This window comes from Bos taurus, chromosome 6, assembly GCF_002263795.3.
Source record: "Bos taurus isolate L1 Dominette 01449 registration number 42190680 breed Hereford chromosome 6, ARS-UCD2.0, whole genome shotgun sequence".
Lineage (NCBI taxonomy): Eukaryota > Metazoa > Chordata > Mammalia > Artiodactyla > Bovidae > Bos > Bos taurus.
This window is the reverse complement of record NC_037333.1, coordinates 6,524,693-6,548,639: the sequence shown is the minus strand read 5'-3', so window position 1 is coordinate 6,548,639 and position 23,947 is coordinate 6,524,693. Positions and strand designations below refer to the sequence as shown.

The following is a 23,947-nucleotide window of genomic DNA, read 5'->3' as shown; positions in this document are numbered from 1 at the left end:
TCTCTGAGACCACATGGACTGTAGCCTTCTAGGCTCCTCTGTCCATACATTCTCCAGGCAAGAATACTGGAGTGGGTTGCCATTTCCTCCGACTCAGGGATCGAACCTATGTCTCCTGAGGCACTGTAGGCAGATTCTTTACTGCTAAACCACTGGGGAAACCCAGATATATATGTTCAGTTCAGTTTAGTCACTCTTTGCGACCCCATGGACTGCAGCACGCCAGGCCTCCCTGTCCATCACCAAATCCCATGGCTTACTCAAACCCATGCCCATTGTGTCCGTGATGCCATCCAACCGACTCATCCCCTGTCGTCCCCTTCTCCTCCTGCCTTCAATCTTCCCCAGCATCAGGGTCTTTTCCAATGAATCAGTTCTTTGCATCAGGTGGCCAAAGTATTGGAGTTTCAGCTTCACTATCAGTCCTTCCAATGAACACCCAAGACTGATCTCCTTTAGAATGGACTGGTTGGATCTCCTTGCAGTCCAAGGGACTCTCAAGAGTCTTCTCCAACACCACAGTTCAAAAGCATCAATTCTTTGGTGCTCAGCTTTCTTCACAGTCCAACTCTCACATCCATACATGACCACTGGAAAAACCACAGCTTTGACTAGATGGACCTTTGTCAGCAAAGTAATGCCTCTGCTTTTTAATACGCTGTCTAGGTTGGTCATAACTTTTCTTCCAAGGAGTGAGCGTCTTTTAATTTAATGACTGCAACCACCATCTGCAGTGATTTTGGAGCCCCCCAAAATAAAGTCTGCCATTGTTTCCACTATTTCCCCATCCATTTGCCATGAAGTGATGGCACCAGACACCACGATCTTAGTTTTCTGAATGTTGAGCTTTAAGCCAACTTTTTCACTCTCCTCTTTCACTTTCATCAAGGTCTTTAGTAGTTTTTCACTTTCTGCCATAAGGGTGGTGTCATCTGCATATCTGAGGTTATTGATATTTCTCCCAGCAAGCTAGATTCCAGCTTGTGCTTCATCCAGCCCAGAATTTCTCATGATGTACTCTGCATATAAGTTAAATAAGCAGGGTGACAATATATAGCCTTGACATACTCCTTTTCCTATTTGGAACCAGTCTGTTTGCTATTCCATATCCAGTTCTAACTGTTGCTTCCTGACCTGCATATAGGTTTCTCAGGAGGCTGGTCAGGTGGTCTGGTATTCCCATCTCTTTCAGAATTTTCCACAATTTGTTGTGATCCACACAGTCAAAGGCCTTGATATAGTCAATAAAGCAGGAATAGATGTTTTTCTGGAACTCTCTTGCTTTTTCAATGATCCAACAAATGTTGGCAATTAGATCTCTGGTTCCTCTGTCTTTTCTAAAACCAGCTTGAACATCTGGAAGTTCATGGTTCACATATTGTTGAAGCCTGGCTTGGAGAATTTTGAGCATTCCTTTGCTAGCATGTGAGATGAGTGCAATTGGGTGGTAGTTTGAGCATTCTCTGGCATTGCCTTTCTTTGGGATTGGGATGAAAACTGACCTTTGCCAGTCCCGTGGCCACTGCTAAGTTTTTCAAATTTGCTGGCATATTGAGTGCAGCACTTTCACAACATCATCTTTTAGGGTTTGAAACAGCTCAACTGGAATTCCATCACTCCACTAGCTTTGTTCATAGTGATGCTTCCTAAGGCCCACTTGACTTCACATTCCAGGATGTCTGGCTCTAGGTGAGTGATCACACCATCGTGGTTATCTGGGTCATGAAGATCTTTTTTTGTACAGTTCTTCTGTATATTGTTGCCACCTCTTCTTAATATCTTCTGCTTCTGTTAGGTCCATACCATTTCTGTCCTTTATTGTGCCCACATTTTCATGAAATGTTCCCTTGGCATCTCTAATTTTCTTGAAGAGATCTCTAGTCTTTCCTATTCTGTTGTTTTCCTCTATTTCTTTGCATTGATTGCTGAGGAAGGCTTTCTTATCTCTCCTTGCTCTTCTTTGGAACTCTGCATTCAGATGCTTATATCTTTCCTTTTCTCCTTTGCCTTTAGCATCTCTTCTTTTCTCAGCTATTTGTAAGGCCTCCTCAGACAGCCATTCTGCCTTTTTTTCTTGGATATATATGTATAAATAACTAAATCATTGTTCTGTACACTTCAAACTAACAGAACTTTGTAAATCAACTGTATGTCAATTAAAAAAATCCTTGTCGAAATAAATTGATTCTTCATAAAAATGGACACTGCTCATCATATCACATAACAATGTATTATTGCCCTCATTATGTATAAAACAACTGAAAAATTCCTAATATCATTATGTTATTATACAATTATATAACTAACTCTGTATATAAGGATATCACAAAAGTCAAATTACCATTTTTCTTTTCACAGTTTACACCTACAGAAGCTCTACATTTATCCAAGATTATCTGAAGCTTTTTGTATGAACTGCTTTTATAGAGTGGGGAAAAAAACACAGGACTGCAAGATTCACACAGTCCGACCCACTGTCAGTGCCCATGGGAGGGCAGCCCCGTGCCCCGGCTGGTCTGCTTCCAAGTGATGTGGCCAATCATCTTTTGTGAGTTAATATGATCTGGGCAAACAGACAAAAGCCATCTGGAGGTAAAACCTGAAAATAGGGTTGTAAAAAAAGTTAAGAAAATTTTAATTTAAAAAATGTATGTGACCAGCTTGAAAGCAACTGGAGAAATAAATACATTTATATATTTATTATGCATGAACAGTGAGCTGGAAGGAGAAGAAAGATGATTCTTAATTTATCAAATAAGTAATAAAAACTGATAAATATGAGCTAATAGTCTATCCTTTTTCTATAGGAAAATGAGAAATGTAGGTGAAATTGTAGTTTGAAGTATTTAGATAAAAGAGTTTTTCAAAACTTTTTAAACTATGGAAGAGAAGACAGTATGGAATGTAGCCAACAAAAAGAAATTTAAATCTCCTTCCCATGTTAAAGACTATGACATATGTCAATTCAGTTCTGGATTAAGGAGAGTGAACTCTGCAGATGAATTCCATGATATCTACATTCACTAGAGTTTATTATTATGGCTCTTCTGTTTTACCATACCATATGGCTCTTCTGTTCTCTTTCTGTATTTTGCAGACATGTTGTTCAAGAACATCAAACATGCTCTTATTTTCCCAATGAATAACATTTTAAAGATTTAATCTTCTCTTTTTAATATGTCTCATTTATCCTCCCCTCCCATACACAGACACACACATAAACGTATCTTCACTTTAAAGGGAGATGACATGAAAAGAAACATTAAGAAATTTTTTAAGCACCTGTTATCCTAGTTGGCACAATATGGCTCCTGGATTGTCAGCTCCTTCTTAAATTTCCTTGAAACTTGTTTAGTACCAAATGCAGCATTTCTACGTAAAGTAGGTGCTCAGTAAGTGTTTGAGCATAGAAACTCTTGTCACCTCCAAACTGGCACCTGCCATCGACCTCTACAAGAATTAAATTCTGCTGCTGTGGCTGCTGACTTCACCACCCCTGGAAAGGAGTCCAGGGTGCAGAGCAGAAAGGAGGCGCTCTAGCTTGGGGGAAAGCCGGTAGAACAGGTCTTCAGAGAGGTATTTTCAGGAGCCATGAGCTCAATTCTTAGATGTCCTGTATCTAGAAGAGTACTAAAATCCTTTTGGTGATAACTGCTCCACATGACTAGCAGACAGCCTCACTAGACTAGGAGACACCCTCACTAGACCAGCAGACACCTTCCCTAGACCAGCAGACACCTTCACATGACCAGCAGACACCTTCACATGACCTGCAGACACCTTCACATGACCAGCAGACACCTTCACATGACCTGCAGACACCTTCACATGACCAGCAGACACCTTCACATGACCAGCAGACACCTTCCCTAGACCAGCAGACACCTTCACATGGCCAGCGCACACCCTCACTAGACCAGCGGACACCCTCAATAGACCAGCAGACACCTTCAAATGGCCAGCAGACACCTTCAAATGACCAGCAGATACCTTCTTCACAAAAACCTGTGCTTGATTCATGTACTCTCCCTTTACCAAAATCACATATATACTGACCTTCCTCCCAACTCTTTGAAGCAGTTTCTCAGAGGTATCTGAAATGCTATCTCCCAGGCTATGGTCTTTATTTTGCCCCCAAATAAAACAACTCATAATTCTCATATTGTGCATTTTGTTTAAGTCGGCAAACTCTTCAAATTACCTGGTCTCAAAATTCCAATTTACTTCCATACACTAATGATACCATGTAATGAAACTATCCAATTAAATATTTACTTGGCGCAAAAATTCTCAGGAACTGTTTTAGGTCTTGGGAAATGAAATAGTGAGAAAAAGTTACAGGTGGTCCCTACCCTCATGGAATCTAATGGGAGAAAAACAGGAGTCAAAAACAAAAATACACAACTGCAAACTGTGACACACAGTACTAGAGCTCCAGGGAGTATAATGCCGGGAATTCTCGAAAGCTCTCCTGAGGAGGTGACCTTGAACTGAAATTTAAAAGGTGAACAGAAATTAACTAGGCTAAAAGGGCAGGATAGTGTGAAGGAGGTTGAGGGAAAATTATTCCAGCAAGTGCCCATGAAGCACCTTATGAAGAAACAAAAGCTAAACACATTTTTATGTAATTATAACGGTGGGTGTTTTTCATTTGAATAGTAAAAAATAGAAAAGAGCAATATAATATCAAATGATAGAGACCATGCAACATTTCTTTTCAAAAACGTAAATGAGTAGCTCTGCCCTTCTTACGTGAACACAAGCTGTGGCACCCATGCCAGCTTGCCCCTTCTTACGTGAGACAGGCATTATAGTCACTGGACGGGTTTGGCTGTGTCTCTCTTGGGTATGTACACTGCAGGTGAACGGAAGCTACCACAGTTTTCATACTTCTCTTCCTTGCTCACAGTAGACACCCCAAACCAATGAATGTTGGATTAAATGAAATTTTCCAAAGAAGAATTTAATTCTGTACAGCAAACAGTGGTAACCAATGATAAAGATACTCATTTCTCATACCAGCTTATTTTTAAATTAAGTGTTAAGTGGTGCTATAATTTTATGAGAAAAGTGAGGTTTAAAAATGTTATGGAAAATTTTTCACGGTCAGTTTGTGCACCCAACTTCATTTGACGCCCAAGCTCCTGCCCATACCACACTGCCCATATGATGCTCAACTCCTGCCAGAGAATCACGCCCCGATCATTCACGCACCAGACAAGCTCGGGTGTCATTTTCAAATATTCCATGAAAGAATTCCAAACTACAGGTTTGCACAGGCTTTCTTTTTCTTCCTTCCTTAAAAATAGGACTTTATTTTTAAAAAATTGTTTAGCCTTTTATTCAGTGAGAACTTGTTGCTCAGGAAACTTTCAAATAAAAATCTTTAAATTTTTTACTTTCTCATACTTCACCACTGAGAAGACACATCAACTATGTAAACTTCAAGTCCCAGTAATTACTACAAAACATAACTGGAGTTAGAAATCATCAAGCAGGGTACACAGATGTATTTCAATGATTCTAAAATCCCATCAAAGCTTCCAACTAATCATGACATAATGCTAAGAAGTCACTGTTAGTAAGACATACTCCTATTTTAGAAATGTCAAAGTGTGAGAAAATGCGGACCTTAGAATTGATAATGATAGTGATAAATGATAAAATGATAGTGAAATAAATGATAAAATGATAGTGAGAGGCTCTAAAATACTTCCTCAGCTGCAGTGGCTGTCTGTGGATGCCCACTGTTCCACACCCAGGGAGCCTGGTCTTGGACACTGTACATAAGAAGGGAACATTTCACACAAAGATGGGCACAATCAAGAAACAGAAACAGTATGGACCCAGGAGAAGCAGAAGAGATTAAGAAGAGGTGGCAAGAATACACAGAACTGGACAAAAAAGGTCTCAATGACCCAGATAACCACCATGGTGTGACCAGTCACCTAGAAAAGACATCCTGGAGTGTGAAGTCCAGTGGGCCTTACTATGAACAAAGAGTGGGGCTGATGGAATTCCAGCTGGGCTATTTCAGATATTAAAAGATGATGCTGTGAAAGTGCTGTGCTCAATATGCCAGCAAATTTGGAAACCTCAGCAGTGGCCACAGGACTGGAAAAGGTCAGTTTTCATCCCAATCCCAAATAAGGGCAATGCTAAAGAATGTTCAGACTACCACACAATTGTACTCACTTCACATGCTATCAAAGTAATGCTCAAAATCCTTCAAGCCAGGCTTCAATAGTACGTGAAATGAGAATTTCCAGATGTATAAGCTGGATTTAGAAAAGGCAGAGGAACCAGAGATCAAATTGCCAACATTTGCTGGATCATAGAAAATGCAAGGCAAGTCCAAAGAACATCTACTTCTGCTTCATAGACTACACTAAAGCCTTTGACTGTGTGGATCACAACAAACTGGAAAATTCTTAAAAAGATGGGAATACCAGACCACACTACCTGCCTCCTGAGAAATCTGTATGTAGGTCAAGAAGCAGGAGTCAGACATGAAACAACAGACTGGTTCCAAATGGTCAAGGCTGTATCCTGTCACCCTGCTTATTTAACTTATATGTAGAGCACATCATGTGAAATGCCAGGCTGGATGAGGCACAAGCTGGAATCAAGATTGCTGGGAAAAATATCAATAACCTCAGATATGCAGATGATACCACCTTAATGGCAGAAAGTGAAGAAGAATTGAAGAGCCTCTTGATGAAGATTTAAGAGGAGATTGAAAAAGTTGGCTTAAAACTCAACATTCAAAAACCTAAGATCATGGCATCTGGTCCCATCACTTCATGGAAAATAGATGGGGAAACAATGGAAACAGTGGCTGACTTTTATTTTCTTGGGCTCCAAAATCACTGTGGACAGACTGCAGCCATGAAATTAAAAGATGCTTGCTCCTTGGAAGAAAAGTTATGATGAACTTAAACAGTATATTAAAAAGCAGAGACATTACTTTGCCAACAAAGTTCCGTACAGTCAAAGCTATGGTTTTTCCAGTAGTCATGTACTGATGTGAGAGGTGGACCATGAAGAAACTGAGCGCCGAAGAACTGATGCTTTTGAACTGTGGTGCTGGAGAAGACTCTTGAGAGTAACTTGGACTGCAAGGAGATCAAACGAGCCAATCTTAAAGGAAATCAACCCTGAATATTCACTGGAAGGACTGATGCTGAAGCTGAAGTTCCAATACTTTGCCCACCTGATGAGAAGAGCAGACTCATTGGAAAAGACCTTGGTGGTGGGAAAGATTGAGAGCAAGAGGAAAAGGGGGCAACAGATGTTGGATGACATCATCGACTTATGTCCATCATCATGGACATGAGTTTGAGCAAACTCCCGGAGATAGTGAAGGACAGGGAAGCCCGGTGTGCTGCAGTCCATGGGGTTGCAAAACATCGAACACAGTTGAGCGACTCAATAACCACAACACTCAGTTGCCAGGCACCAAAGGTCATAAAACCCACTTATGGATTCACTGAAAATCAAACCAAGGAAGAATGCTTTCTCTTTTCTTCTTGTTTCTCCCAACATAATTCTCCATTTAATAAAAGAAATATTTATATGAATAATTTCAAGATTGAAAAAATAAGGTTGGTGTATTTAACTTTCTAAACCGTAACTTAAAACAGGATCCTAACAACCTTTGCCCTGAAAAATGTGGCAGCTCTGTGTGTCTGCTGTAACACCATTCTAAAAAGGGATAACATTCTGTTCTCCAGCTGCCGAGCTTTTTTTCATAGTACTTTCTCATAGCAGTATACAAACAGCGGCCAAAATCCTTAAGGCATAAGATTCAGTTTCTAAAGTAACTTTATACATTAAATATTTTAAATCTTATGTTCATATTTCTATTTCTACATGAGTACATACAATCTATGTTTCCAAGTTCTTATGTAAATACTTTTAAAATACTGCATTAAAGCAAACAATTTAAGATTATGATACACATGTTAAAAATAGATTCAGGCTTTTGAAGCTTTCATTTTAAAATAATTTAAGATATAAGTCTTTAAGTTCCTTAGGACACAGTCTTAATGCAGTAATCAGTTTCACTGCAGAGCATATTTATAACTAAAGCTAGCTAAATCCGGGTTAGATATAAAGACGCATAGTTTCACAATCTTCATGTACTTTTTAAGTAAATAATATATTATAGGTTTCTTATACTAAAAGTATAATATTAATGAAACCCCTTGGGGTTGGCTTGAAAATGTTCACATGAATTTCTAATAACATACAGGATGTGTGACAAGTACATGGTCATCCATGCTGAAAACCTAAGAAGGAGTGGAAGAGGAAGGTAGACATTAGCCTTTGAGATTTACAGAACATCAGAACAGGCTTCTCCTTCTTGGGAATGGAAGCTTAAGGTCACAATACAAGGCACAGCACAGACCTACATTTCCTGCTTCCTGGCCCAGTGTTCCACATTATGCTTACTATCTACTGTGCTTTGGAGAAAGTAGTCTGTTTTTTAACATGGTTTCTCAAATACCTTTATATGATCAAAAATTTTTCCTAGGACTTCCCCAGTGGTAGAGAGGATAAGAATCCACCTGCCAGTGCAGGGGCCAAAGGTTTGATCCCTGGTCCGGGGAGATTCCACATACCATGGAGCAACTGAGCCCATGCACCACAACTGCTATGCCTGTGCTCTGGAGCCTGGAAGCTCCAACGACCAAGCCTGTGTAGCTAACAAAGCTCGTGGTGCACCGACAGCCTGCGCTGGGCAATGAGAAGCCCCAGCAGTGAGCAGATTGTGCTGCAAGGAAGAGCAGACCCCGCTCGTCACAGCTAGAGAAAGAGACCCAGCACAAGCAAAAACTAAAAAAAATATTAATTATTAAAATAGTCTCCCTACTTACTTTTCTGTTCTGTTCTTTAAAATGAAATATAACCTTTCTCATTAGTATGACAGAATATACAGCTATCACATTAATAGGTGATAGAATACATCGACAACCTCTGAAATGATTTTTTTTTCTGTATTCACGGAGTTTGTTAGAAGCCTAATATACCTAGAGAACTCAGCCCCTGTTCAGCAGTTTGGTCTGTCTTTGCCTTTTAAATGTCTGTCCAGCCCTCAGGAGAATGCATTTGTTCGGTCAGGACCTCTACAGTACGCCCAGCCCACTGCTGCAGTCCAGATGGTCTCTGCCGTCAAGGAGCAGTAAGCAGTAACGTGAAATAAAGACTTCAAGAAAAGAGGTCTAAGGTGGACATGTCAAGCTAACCCACAAGTTTGTAGGAGCAAGAGATCTCTGCTAACAAGAAAAAAGAATGTTATTTTATGTGTTTAAATAAAACCTCAGTAAGCCAGATACTGCTGAAAGAACTTGGAATTTGGAACCTTGATTTCCATAGCATTACTTATTAGCAATGATTTTACTGTGTGATTTTAATTGCCCCATAACCTGTAGAACTTCTTCATCTATAAAACTCAGATAACACCTTTTTCGCAAGCTGCTGGCTTCCTTTTAAAAAGTTGACACACAAACTATGACCGTGAAGCAGATTTTCTTCCCTTTGATGGATTAAACAGCAGTGGAAACTCTGCCCAAACTCTGCCAACTCATGCCAGCAAGACGGCTAAGGCTACTGCATGACCAAGCAGTGCCTTCTGTAGGTGACAGATGTGGATGTAATGTGCTGGTGTTCATTTTTTCTCTGACAGTTTTTCCCTTTTTTGTTAACCCCATTTGTCAGTTCACTGACATCCAACCCTTTTTCTTTCCAATGGCATATTCTGCATATCTACCAAATCTATCAGACTATGAACAATCATGAAGAAAAATAATTTAAACTATTTAATAACAGTACAAACTTCCTTATCCATTAAGTCATACTCAGTTCAGCTCAGTTCAGTCACTCAGATGTGTTTGACTCTTTGCGACCCCATGGATGGCAGCACATTAGGGCTCCCTGTCCATCACCAACTCCTGGAGTTTACCCAGACTCCTGTCCATCGCGTTGGTAATGTCATCCAACCAATTAATTCTCTGTCAGCCCCTTCTCCTCCTGCCCTCAATCTTTCCCAGTATCAGGGTCTTTTCAAATGAGTCAGCTCTTCTCATCAGGTGGCAAAGTATTGGAGTTTCAGTTTCAGCATCAGTCCTTCCAATGAATATTCAGGACCGATCTCCTTTAGGATGGACTGGTTGAATCTCCTTGAAGTCCAAGGGACTCTCAAGAGTTTTCTCCAACACCACAGTTCAAAAGCATCAATTCTTTGGTGCTCAGCTTTCTTTATAGTCCAACTCTCACATCCACATATGACTACTGGAAAAACCATAGCTTTGACTAGACGGACCTTTGTCAGCAAAGTAATGTCTCTGCTTTATAATATTCTGTCTAGGTTGGTCATAGCTTTTCTTCCAAGGAGGAAGCGTCTTTTAATTTCACTGCTGCAGTCACCATCTGCAGTGATTTTGGAGCCCAAGAAAATAAAGTCTCTCACCATTTCAATTGTTTCCCCATCTATTTGCCATGAAGTGATGGGACCGGATGCCATGATCTTAGTTTTCTGAATGTTGAGTTTTAAGCCAACTTTTTCACTCTCCTCTTTCACTTTCATCAAGAGGCTTTTTACTTCCTCTTTGCTTTCTGCCATAAGGGTGGTGTCATCTGCATATCTGAGGTTATCGGTATTTCTCCCAGCAATCCTGATTCCAGCTTGTGCTTCATCCAGCCCAGCGTTTTTCTCATGATGTACTCTGCATGTAAGTTAAATAAGCCGGGTGGCAATATACAGCCTTTACATACTCCTTTTCCTATTTGGAACCAGTCTGTTGTTCCATGTCCAGTTCTAATTGTTGCTTCTTGACCTGCATACAGATTTCTCAGGAGGCAGGTCAGGTGGTCTAGTATTCCCATCTCTTGAAGAATTTTCCACAGTTTGTGGTGATCTACATAGTCAAAGGCTTTGGCATAGTCAATAAAGCAGAAATAGATGTTTTTCTGGAACTCTCTTGCTTTTTCAATGATCCAGCGGATGTTGGCAATTTGATCTCTGGTTCCTCTGCCTTTCTAAACCCTGCTTGAACATCTGGAAGTTTACGGTTCACGTATTGCCAAAGACTGGCCTGGAGAATTTTGAGCATTACTTTACTAGCATGTGAGATGAGTGCAATTGTGCGGTAGTTTGAGCATGCTTTGGCATTGTCTTTCTTTGGGATTAGAATGAAAACTGACCTTTTCCAGTCCTGTGGCCACTGCTGAGGTTTCCAAATTTGCTGGCATATTGAGTGCAGCACTTTCATAGCATTAAGTCATAACTAAGGTACAATTTCTCTGAACCTAAACTCCAAAGAATAAGATTATTCTCACTTTTTCACACTGTACAAAAATTAGTTATGTCCCAGATTTTCTACCTGTTTTAGACAAGAATAACTGGTCTTGTTTTTCCCTGTGTCCCTAAAGTCCAGCTAAGTTCCTACAGAGTTAATAGTTGATTATAAATCAAGTGAAGTTTAAAGTCCTGGATAAAAAAAGTATCTGATTAAATCAATAAGAAAGGAAATTACTTTGACTATTATATCCATTTCTAATCTAAGAAAATTCACAGATATTCCTGAATCTATTCCCAAATGGAGTAAAAGTTTCTGCCATCTGTTTTATAGGTGAAATTACTTAATTTTATGTATAATTAGATGATGTACACACTTGCCCCAAATGTAGAAGTTCCTATTTTAAAGGAAATGAAGAACTAAGTATAATTTTTGCCAGAAATCTACCATTGCTACCTTAGTTCTTAAAATACAACATCAAAAATAAATTCACAGGTTACTAAGCAAAATAGCCTACAAGATAACTGATTACTTTTGCTGGATAAATACCTCATATTGAATTGTATTAATATAGTAATGGGTTTCACTTAAAACAAATACCAAAAAAGTTAAAATTTATAGTAAGTAGCATGAAATATTAAACAAAGATGACACAGATATGTCCTTGGAAATAGCGTACATCTCCAAAGCAAATGCTCATGGGGAACATTCTCGGGTAGTAATTGCTTGGGTTAGGTTTATTTTTATAGTCCGTTGCTAACACAATGACATGCTTTAAAGGTTCTGTCAAACAACAGAACTGACTTAAAAAAAAAAAAGCTATACTAAATAAATCCTTGTGATAGATGCCAAATCAGGGTATCTTGAAGGATATCGTTTTTTAAATTGCAGCAATAGTGGCAATATAAGGAATAAAATCCTAAACTTTTACTATACCTAAAAATAAGCAAGTCATTTATTCTAGAGGAAAAGAAATTAGGATGCTATTCAGAAGGAGGATAACAGTATTCATGCAATCCATTTTCCTTCAAGAAACAAACTTTAAAACTTATTTCCTTGATTACAGGTTATAAATATAAAATATCAGAAACTCCCTGGTGGTCCAGTGGCTAAGACTCCATGTTCCCAATGCAGGAGGTCCAGGTTTGATCCCTGGTCAGGGAACTAGATCCCACACGCCACAACTAAGATCCGGTGCAGCCAAATAAATATGTTTTAAAAATCAGCATACCCCTTATTCTCTATTATTAACTATAACTGTTTAGCTTTGGGCTTGGATATGTGGAAGAATGAACAGGTTTAGGGTGTCGAGATCAGAAATTCACTTTTGAACATGTTAAGTGTGAGGGTTCTAAGAGGTACTCAAGGAGAGATTCTACAAAGGCATTTGGGTATGTGAAGGTGGGGCTACAGATACAGGAATGAATGAATGACAGCAATAGTACAGTGACTTAGAGTTAAGGACCTGGCTTCTGACCACCTGGCTTGGAATCCCAGCTCTGTTACTTAGTAGCCACTGGTCTTAGGTAACATTTATTAGCTACTGGTCTTCAGATCAGATCAGATCAGTCACTCAGTTGTGTCCGACTCTTTGCGACCCCATGAATCGCAGCACGCCAGGCCTCCCTGTCCATCACCAACTCCCGGAATTCACTCAAACTCACGTCCATCGAGTTGGTGATGCCATCCAGCCATCTCATCCTCTGTCGTCCCCTTCTCCTCCTGCCCCCAATCCCTCCCAGCATCAGAGTCTTTTCCAATGAGTCAACTCTTCGCATGAGGTGGCCAAAGTACTGGAGTTTCAGCTTTAGCATCAGTCCTTCCAAAGAAATCCCAGGGCTGATCTCCTTCAGAATGGACTGGTTGGATCTGCTTGCAGTCCAAGGGACTCTCAGGAGTCTTCTCCAACACCACAGTTCAAAAGCATCAATTCTTCAGCGCTCAGCCTTCTTCACAGCTATTGGTCTTAAGAGTTATCTAACTCTGTGCCTCAGTTTCCTTATACCAAAAATGGAACAATAAGTAGGCTGATATGAGAATTAACTAAATGAACATATATTTAAAACATTTCTAACTGTGTTCACTAAGTGCTTTATAAGTTATGACTATTATTATTCTCATCAGTAACTGTTACAGATGATACTTAGTCTTTGGGGGGATACAGAGTCTAAGAGAAAAAAGAGGAGACCCTGAGTTATTTTCAAATATCTTTTGATACGGATTTTTAACATAATTCCATGAGAACAGACTCTGTATGATTTCAATGCCTTTAGACCAAGAAACTTTTGCACGTGTTCTATGTCCCTGGATATACTCCAGTGCCTCCCAGTTTATCCTATCGCTGTGTGAAAACTGTATAAATCTTAGTTATGTTGAATTGGTTCGTGGTGCTTTTCAGGTCTACTAAATCTTTCTACTTTTCTATATGTTCATTCTATTAATTTTTGAGAGTTTGATATTGAAATTCCAACTAAAAATCTTAATTTGTCTACTTAAAAAAATAATTGCAATATATAGTGGAACTATATGTAACTTTGTTCTGTATTTTCCAAGTCTCCTATAAATGTGTTATTATATTTTCATACTTTAAAAAATAAAAAAGAAAGAGAAGAAAAAAAAAAAAGAGGAAACCCAAAACTTAAGCCTTAATGGGCCCCAGGATTAGAAGTGAGGATGGTAACAAAAGGAACTAAAATGCTCTCTCCCTGTGAGGCTGGAAAAGATACACCAGGAGGGCGTCGCGGAGACCGCAAGAGGGAAGGCTGCCAAGAAGGCCTAAATGCTTGGTGATCCAGACTTTCATCCAGCCAGTGGTGGAGTGGAGTGGTGATAGTATGCTATACTGTCACTTATACATTTATTTTTGAAGGATGGATATTGATATGCTGGTATATGCATACTTATTTCTAGAAGGAATCACAAAGAATGAGTAAGAATTGTAAGGGTGGGGTGGAGGGGTAGGAAGCAACCTTCTTCACTGTATACCACTTTCATCTTTTGAATGTTTGTATGGTACCTATTTAAAAGTAATTGATTCATTAAAAAGTAAAAAATACTACATATTGTTATAGACACATATATATGAAGTCAAATATATAAAATCCACATGTATAGGAAGGATACACACCAAATTCATTAGTGTTTGTGCCTAGAGTGGGAGGGAAGAAGAGATATCCTACGAAGTTTTAATTCTTAGTCAAATATGACAAAACGTTAACATCTATTAATGATGGTGGCATGTACACTGATGTGTTATTCACTAACACTTTAAATTTTATTCAAAGGAGCAAGATTAAAATTTAAGAAATCTCTCTCACAGATACTACTATACAGCAGTCAGAACTGCTAAAATTAAAACGACGACAATACCAAAGGTTGGAGAGAATGCACAGCAACTGGAACTCTGATACCACGTTGAAAAGACTACAAAATCATATAACCACTTTGGGAAATGGTCTGGCAGTTTGTTATAAACCTAAATAAACATGTATCCCCATTAGCCAGCAATCTACTCACAGGTATTAATCCGAGAGAAATGAATACGTGTCCATAGAAACACTTGTACTAGAATATTTACAGAAGCCGCTTTATTCACAAAAGCCGAAAAGCAGAAATAGCCAGATGTCCATCACGAAAAGAGTAGATAAAACGATGGGGCTTCCTGGGTGGCATAGTGGTGAAGAATTCACCCGCAATGCAGGAGACTCGGGAGATGTGGGTTCGATCCCTGGGCCAGGAAGATCCCTTGGAGAAGAAATGGCAATCTACTCCAGTATTCTTGCCTGGGAGATCCCATGGACAGAGAAGCCTGGCGGCTACAGTCCATGGGGTCACAAAGAGTTGGACATGACTGAGCAACTAACATTTCTACTTCCACTTAGGAGCATTATATTAAATTTCTGGGACCATCACAAAAGACACGAAGCAAATACTGAATGTACTTCTCAATTTATGAGACCATAACTGCATGTAAGACTGGCTTCCAGGAACAACCCAGTGCCTCTTCTATGCCCAACTCCAACCCAGTTCACTGTGCTCTCAGCGGAGATGGTGGCATTCTGCTGCACCCATAAAAAGACTGAGTGAACACCTCAAAGGGGATGGCAGCCACTGTGCACGCAGACACTGCCTCTCTCCTCCTCCTTCCTTCTCTGAAGGGTCATACAGCAGCCCTCTACCCCTTCCCAGGTCACTTTACCCCCCGTCCCAGCTGGCGTGACAGGCCCAAGAAACAGTACAGATTTGTTCTCTGTTAGAGAGGCTCTGGAGAAGGCAATGGCACCCCACTCCAGTGTTCTTGCCTGGAGAATCCCAGGGACGGGGGAGCCTGGTGGGCTGCCGTCTATGGGGTCGTACAGAGTCAGGCACAACTGAGTGACTTAGCAGCAGCAGCAGAGAGGCTCTACTTCTTGCTCAGGTGCTGCTAGGTAAGCATCAGGTCAGTGATCTCAAAGGATCAGAGCCAAGGTCAGGTTTAATTTGGGAAAAGCGTCTATACTTCAGCTTTTAGCGAGCAAATAGAATCCAGAGCTCAGCCTAATTTACTGGACCACCACGAGGTTACAGTCACAGCTCCAGTCCGAGTAAGGCTTTCCTTCAGCCCCCACCTGACCAGCTTTGCTACAGGACCTCATGTCTGTCTGCATGTGCACGTGGGCATCTACCACTCAGGGGCAACAAAAGGAGGAATGGCAGCTACAGAGAGTGGACGTCCTGATCCCAGGACCCACTAACAGCATCCTAATATCAGAGATCTTAAATACACACCACTTATCTTTGTCGCCACTTAACTATAAACTTCGGGCTTCCCAGGCGGCTCAGTGGTAAAGAATCCACCTGCCAATGCCGGAGACATGGGTTCGATCCCTGGGTCAGGAAGATCCCCTGAAGGAGGAAATGGCAACCTATTCCAGTATTCTTGTCTGGAACACTCCATGAGAGGAGCCTGGTGGGCTACAGGCATGGGGTAGCAAAGAGTCAGACATGACTGAAGCAACCGAGTATAGCATACAGCATAGCAACTATAAATTGGGTACACCTTTCTCAGCTGACAGATACAATTGATCTACCTCATGCTTTCTAATCCTGCTGAGTTTGCTGCTGCTGCTGCTGTTAAGTCACTTCAGTCGTGTCTGACTCTGTGTGAACCCATAGATTGCAGCCCACAAGGCTCCCCCGTCTCTGGGATTCTCCAGGCAAGAACACTGGAGTGGGTTGCCATTTCCTTCTCCAATGCATGAAAGTGAAAAGTGAAAGTGAAGTCACTCAGTTGTGTTCAACTCTTCGTGACCCCATGGACTGCAGCCTACCAGGCTCCTCTGTCCACGGGATTTTCCAGGCAAGAGTACTGGAGTGGGGTGCCATTGCCTTCTCCGCCTGCTGAGTTTAGACAGGGGCTTATAAGAATCCTGGCCCAGTGATTACTAAAGCAGATGTAGTAAGACCAAGGACCTCAGCCTGCATTATCTTCCTTTTGCCAGAGCACCTCGATGCTGCAGTACTGAGCTAGGGCGTAAAGACTTCACAAGAGGTTTGGGTATCTGTCATTTTCTGACAGTCTGTATTTCCTGTATATGTGCATTGCTGTTGTTGTTGTTGAGTCACCAGTTGTGTCCGACTCTCTGCAATCCCATGGACTGGGCATGCCAGGCTTCTCTGTCCCTCACCATCCCCAAAGTTTGCCCAAGTTCATGTCCATTGCATCAGTGATGCCATCAGGCCATCTCATTCTCTGATGCCCTCTTCTCCTTCTGTCCTCAATCTTTCCCAGAATCAGGGACTTTTCCAATGACACAAACCAGGGGCTTCCCTGGTAGCTCAGCTGGTAAAACATCCGCCTGCAATGCAGGAGACCTGGGTTCGATCCCTGGGTTGGGAAGATCCCCTGGAGAAGCGAACGGCTGGCTACCCACTCCAGTATTCTTCCCTGGAGAATTCCATGGACAGAGGAGTCTGGCAGGCTACAGCTCATGTGCACTGTTACAATAGGCCAAAAACAGACCTAGCCCATCTGTGTTTGGAATACAGGATGCCAAAAAAACACAGTTTATCAGATTTTTTTCTCTTTCTTCTTAAACTTACTTTTTAAAAATTTGGAGTTTAGTTGCCTCATAATATTGCGTTAGTTTCTGTGGTACAGCCAAGTGAGTCAGCTATATATATGTATATATACACACACACATCCCCTCGTTTTTGGGTTTTCTTCCCATTTAAGTCACCACAGAGCATTAAGCAGAGTTCCCTGTGCTATATGGTCAGTTCTTGGTTTACTTAATGAATTGAATGACTACATGTTTTTCGTGCTCCAGTTTTCTGTTTATGATACAGAAAAATATACAGGAAAATAATGACAAAAGAGGAATTTTAGAGTTATTAAATTACTGAATTACTATTTTCATCACTTACCTCATTCGAAGGGATTGTGGCAAAGGGCTTGATGATGGCGGCTAACGGGATCTGAGCTTGCTTGGCCATATCTGACGTGCAGGGAAAGCAGTACGTGGTGCAGCGGATGTACCGGGGACTGGCATTGCCTGAAACGGTCAATGGTGCAGACTCACAACCTGCCCTGTATATTTAAATATTTATAAAGGCACGTCCAGGCAATGCATTGCCTTATTTGTAAAGCTTCGTGATTTCTAAAAAATAAAAAGGAGCACTGTATAATTTGATGATCTATACTCTAAGCACACTATAGTTTCTTGTAAAATAAGACACTAAATACTGCTGCAAAAATGTAAAAGATTTTAAAGTATTATTTTCCATAAGCAGGGTATTAACACAGCCACTCAAGAGACTTGAGAGGTATTTAGATTCAATGGGAAAAGTAAAGCAAAGACACAAAACATAAGAATAAAATTCCTTCTTCATCCTCTCCTATCAACACATCCGTTATGAGAAAGGTAAGCCATTTGTATACCATTTCATATCAGCTAGTTATACTGTGTCAAATAGAATTCCCTTTGACCATGTTCTCCTCCTTAACTTGTAATTCAATTTAGAAATTAAAATTCTATTTATAATAGAAACAATTTTTAAAACACCCAAATCTATTTTTAAAATACACCAAGTTTCCTGACCAAATATTTTTTTCACAGCATGCATGAGTATTAAAACAATACCCATGGGAATGGCACTGATGAGCTTATTTGCAGGGCAGGAACAGAGACACATAGAACAGACTTGCGGACCCAGTGAGGGAAGGAGAGGGAGGAGCAGATTTGGAGCGTAGCACTGGGATACATACATCACTATGCATGAAACAGACAGCCAGTGGAAAGCTGCCGCATAACACAGGGGCTCACCCCAGTGCTCTGTGAAAACCTAGGGGGTGGGATGGGGGAGTGGGAAGAAGGTGCAAGAGGGCGGGGATATATGTATACTTATGGTAGAAACCAATACAGCATTATAAAGCAATTATCCTCCAATTAAAAAGAAATTAAAGAAACCCAATATCCATGGCATGAATATTTCTAAATCACTAGAATAACTTATCTAAAATAAACTTAACAATCAAATCACAATATATTTTGGACAAAAGAACATAATTATCAAACAAGTGTGTATTGATTGTCTTTTAGATACAGTCCTAGGTGCTCCCTTGTAGAGTTTATGTTCTTGCAGAGGAACATAAACTAAAAAAACCCAATAAATTACACAGGACCTTAGAAGATGACAAATGTTATGGGAAAAAGCACCTCTGGGGGAGGGGTACCACAGTGGGGAAAGACTGCAATTTTAAACAGTTACAGATTTGGTCTTCTTCAAAAGGCATCACTGGAGCAAAGGTCCCAAAGTGGGAAGGGATTTGCCCTCAGGTGTCGGGACAGGGCGAGCCTGGGCTGGCAGAGGAACATCAGGAGGCCAGTGAGGCTGGGATGAGGCGCCTGGGGCAGCTAGGGAGGAATTCAGAGACGTCACAGAGACCAAATCAGCTCAACGCAGGTGACTCCGAAGTTTTCAGCCTGAGGAATCAGAAGCATGAAGCTGCCACGAACTGACCAGAGAAAGGCTCCGGGAAGGGAAGGGGTTTTTTTTTGAGCCCGTGGGTGAAAACCGGGAATCTGGCTCCAGGCATGTCCATCTGGGAAATCTATTAGGTGATCAAGCAGTGATGCTGAGTAAACAGTCAAACACACAAAGTCTTGGCGCTGGGATGAAAGCTGAGCTGGAGAGACACATTTGGGAGTTCTGGGCATATAAACAATATTCGAAGCCAGGAAACTAGATTAAAAACCACAAAGTGGCCAGAGAAGAGAGGAGTGAGGACTGAGCCCTGAGTCCTCTGACATAAAGAAGCCAGGAGACAAGGAGAAACCAGCAGAAGGACCAAGAAGTGTACAAACGAGGGAGTCTGGGGTGCTGGAGGTGAAGAAAGTACATCAAGGAAGAGGCAGGACCGTCTGTGCAGGTGCTGACACCAGGTCAACATGACTGTGGGCTGGAGGGGGGCTGGAGAGCCGGGGGAGAGACTTTTGATGGGATGGTGGGGTGAGGAGGAGGAGGGTAGGGAGGCTGCTCACAGTGAGTTTAGGAGAGAGAGGCAGGTGCTGAATACGCAATAATCCTTTCAAGGTTTTTAATATATTTACTTTAATTGGCGGATGATTACTTTACAATACCATGATGACCTCTGCCACACATCAATACGAGTCGGCCACAGGTATCCCAGTGCCACTGCGCCCCCAGGCTGCAGAAGGCACGAGCTTGTGTGCCTTCCATCACACAGCAAAGCCGCACTGCTTATCCGTTTCACATGCGGTGATATGTGTGTTTGAACACTATTCTCTCAAATCATCCCACCCTCTCCTCCCGCTGCGTCCAAAGGTCTGTTCTTCACATCTCTGTCTCCTTTGCTGCCCTGCACGGAGGATCACCCAAGAGCAAAGAAAGGGGGGAGTTTGTAAAGGAGGTGGATCGAGAAAACACTGTTTAAGATAGGGGAAGGCTTTGTAAAAGAAAGAGAAATGTTAAAGACGTAAGAGAGAGGGGGGAGACTTAGGGTAGCAGTGCACTTGAGTGGCACACAGTAGGAGATTTCAACTGCAGCACATTTATGGCCAAGAGTCTGAAGGCAGAGTACAAGGACATATGATGAATGGGGGCTGATGCGATGGTGGGACTCCACAGAAGTTCTCTTCTGATTGTGTGCTTTTCTCAGAAAGGAGGACGTAAGCAGCTGAAAGAAGGATGAGCGGTCACTCTGCCGGGTCTGCAACCTCTCATCCTTTCTCTGGCCACTCCTCACTGCACAGGTGGGTCGGGAACGAGGGGAAGGCTGGACCCGAGAAGCTGAGCTTCCTTTCATATTTAATCTATTATTTACACATTTTACATTTTAGGGGGACCAGACAGAAATCTGGATTTTTACCTAAAAATTTTGATTTTTATATAATGGCAACTAATTCAAACAGAAATAAATTATTCTGTATAACAAATTAACGTGTCTGTAGGCTGAATCCAGTTTGGGGGCCCTGCTGCAGAGAGTCTGATAAAGGGGAGAAATGTGGCACTAGCAACAAGGATAATAACAATCAATGCCAATGGATTAGGCACCATTCTAAGATTGCTATATGTAAATTCAATTTAGTCTCACAATTGCCTATGACACTGATACCCTATGACCCCGTTTTACAGAGGAGTAAACTGAGACACTGGGAGGTTAAGTGACTTACCAAAGTCAAAGGGTTAGAAGTGACAAAAGGGGTATTAGAACCTATCACAGTCTCTCCTACGTCCCAGACCAGCTGGGTCCAGGTCATGAAACTGTGAGTTTGGACAAGAGTTCAGACCAATCCTGTTTTCCCTTGGGCAATGATGGGACATTTTCCAGCAATGCATGTGTGTGTGCTCAGCTCTGTCCTGCTCTTTGTGACCCCATGGTCTGCAGCCTGCCAGGGTCCCCTGTCCATAGGATTTCCCAGGCAAGAACACTGGAGTGGGCTGCCATTTCCTCCTCCAGGGGATCTTCCTGACCCAGGGATCCAACCTGCGTCTCCGGTGATTCCTGCATTGTCAGGTGGATTCTTTACCACTGAGCCACCCATATGATCAAATAAATACCCGAAGAAAATTATTCAGATAGCTTCTGGGAGCAGGAAGAAAGATCAGAGACAGGTAGAGTCCAAGTGAATACTAACACAGGGTAAAACATGAGTTTTGACATCAGGAATAGAAGAAAAATAAATATTAGGTAATAAATGTAAACATGCTTGAACCCTTATTATTGTATATTTCATATAACTTAAATAAAACCTTCCTCCTCATTATCACACAATGTTATACATAGTGGGAAATAAGAATTTCTGAATATTTTAAAGTGTATTTTAATTGTTCATTTGTTCATTGTACTCAACTTTCACTAGTTAACATTTTAGTAATACATTGAATTTGAGCATTTGTTAACTTTAAAAATCTTATTTTTTACTATGAAATATGCATATGAACAAGTTCATGAAGGTGACTAAACAAACTTGTTACAAGAAGCTAATGCACACCAACAATAAATTTTTAAAAAGCAATGAAGAATTTATTTCTTAAGCAGGTATGCAAAATGGGGCATGAAAGGCATGTTTATAGCAGATAATTTAGCAACCTTGGTAATTAAGATCCAAAATCCCTTGATCTGCTTAATAAAGAAACTTATGGGATAAACTGACTAAAAAACATTCAGTAATTTATTCATTCAACAAATATTTATGAAGGTAATCCCCAAGTTAGAGGCTTAGAGGCAGGAGAGGGTGAAGCCACTGGCTTTAAGGTCTGGTAGAAGAAAATGATAATAAAGCAGATAATTGGGGGCATCCCTGGTGACTCAGTGGTAAAGAACCCACCTGCCAATGCAGGAGACACAGGTTCAGTCCCTGATGTGGGAAGACCCCACATGCCACAGAGCCTGTCCTCTAGAGCCCAGGAGTTACAACTCCCGAGTCCACCTGCCCAACGGCCTGCACTCTGCAACAAGAGCAGTCACTGCAGTTAGCAGCCCACGCACTGCACCTGGAGGGTAGCCCCCACTCACCACAACCAGACAAAAGCCCACACAGCGATGAAGAGCAACAAAGCCAACAATAAACAAATAAAGCAGACAATTGCAAAATGGCAGGCAAGAATCACAGAAGACAAAATTGATTACACAGTGGCCCAAGGGAGGCAATGAGTTTTACACACGGGTCACAGGTGACTAAACAAGGGATGCACTGCTTGAATAGGACCTTGCGGGACAGGCAGAAGCACAGAATCAAGGGAGAAACGGAGTCTTAAATCAGATCCTGCAGCCAAAGGCAAAGAAGTGATATTCTTAAAGCAGGTGTGCCTCTTTATTGGCTTCTCTGCTAACCAGCTGTGCAGTCCTGGGCGAATCACTTAACTTACCAGGACCTCAGTGCACTCACATCTGCAAAGTGAGAGAGCAGGGCAGATGAAGTCCAAGGTTCCTTCAGTCTCGACACTTACATCTGTGAATTTCTATGTCTCTGAGACCCATGGGCTTCATACTAGAAAGACTACTAATGTCCAGAAATAAAACCACACACCTAGGGTCAATTTATCTATGACAAAGGAGTCAAGAATATACAATGAAGAAAAGGCAGTCTCTTCAGTAAGTGGTGCTCGGGGAGTTCCCTGGTGGCTCAGTGGTAAAGAACCCACCTGCCAATGCAGGAGACACAGGTTCGATCCCTGGTCCGGGAAGATGCTATGTGCCACAACCGAGCCTGCGCTCTAGAGCCCGGGAGCTGCAACTGCTGACGCCTGTGCACCACACCCAGAGAAGCATGGCAGTGACAAGCCCGCGGACCGCAGCCAGAGAGCAGCCCCCCGTCCCAGCCACAGAGAGAAACCTCGCAGTGATGGAGACCCCGCAGAGCCACAGACCAATCAATAAAAACTATCTGAAAAAAGTCGTGCTAGGGAAACTGGACAGCTACATGGAAAAGAATGAAAGTAGAACATCCTCTAACACTAAACAGGAAAATAAACTCAAAAGGGGTTAAAGACCTATCAATAAATGTAAGATTGAACACTAACTATAAAACTCCTAGAGGAAAATATGGGCAGAATGCTCTTTGACATAAATTGCAGCAATATTTTTTTGGATCTGCCTCCTACAGTACTGGAAATAAAAACAAAAAAATAAATAGAACCTAATTAAACTGAAAAGTTTTTGTACAACAAAGGAACCCATAAACAAAACAAAAAGATAACCTACAGAAAGAGAGAAAATATTTGCAGACAATGCAACCAACAGGGATTAATCTCCAAAATACACAAACCGCTCATACAGCTCAATATCACAAAAACAAACAACCTCATCAAAATATGGGCAGAAGATCTAAACAGACATTTCTCCACAGACAGACAGACAGGTGGCTAAAAGCCCACATGAAAAGATGCTCAACATCACTAATTATTAGAGAAATGCACAACAGAACTATAATGAGGTGTCACCTCACACCAGTCAGAAAGGCCATATTAAAAAGTCTACAAATAATAAATGCTAAAGAGGATATGGAGAAAAGGGAACCCTCTACTCTGTTGGTGGGAATATAACTGGTACAGTCATTATGGAGAATAGTATGAAGATTCCTTTAAAAACTAAAACTAGAGTTACCACTTGGCCCACTGATGTCCCTCTTGAGTACATATCT

At 41.3% G+C, this 23,947-nt stretch overlaps 1 protein-coding gene and 1 long non-coding RNA gene across 6 annotated transcripts in view; one reads left to right on the top strand and one right to left on the bottom strand.

Annotated features, from left to right (window-relative positions):
- SEC24D (SEC24 homolog D, COPII coat complex component) overlaps positions 1–23,947 on the bottom strand; it is a 173,416-nt gene that overhangs the window by 57,501 nt on the left and 91,968 nt on the right. For all 5 annotated transcript variants that reach the window (XM_059887854.1, XM_059887853.1, XM_024993483.2 and 2 more), the window contains one exon: positions 17,706–17,833. In XM_059887854.1, the coding sequence (XP_059743837.1) occupies positions 17,706–17,833 (128 nt within the window). The remainder of the gene's footprint in view (positions 1–17,705; positions 17,834–23,947) is intronic.
- LOC132345562 (uncharacterized) lies at positions 19,015–21,566 on the top strand. The gene is made up of 3 exons (XR_009495012.1): positions 19,015–19,710; positions 20,461–20,554; positions 20,642–21,566. It is a non-coding gene; the product is annotated as an uncharacterized lncRNA (long non-coding RNA).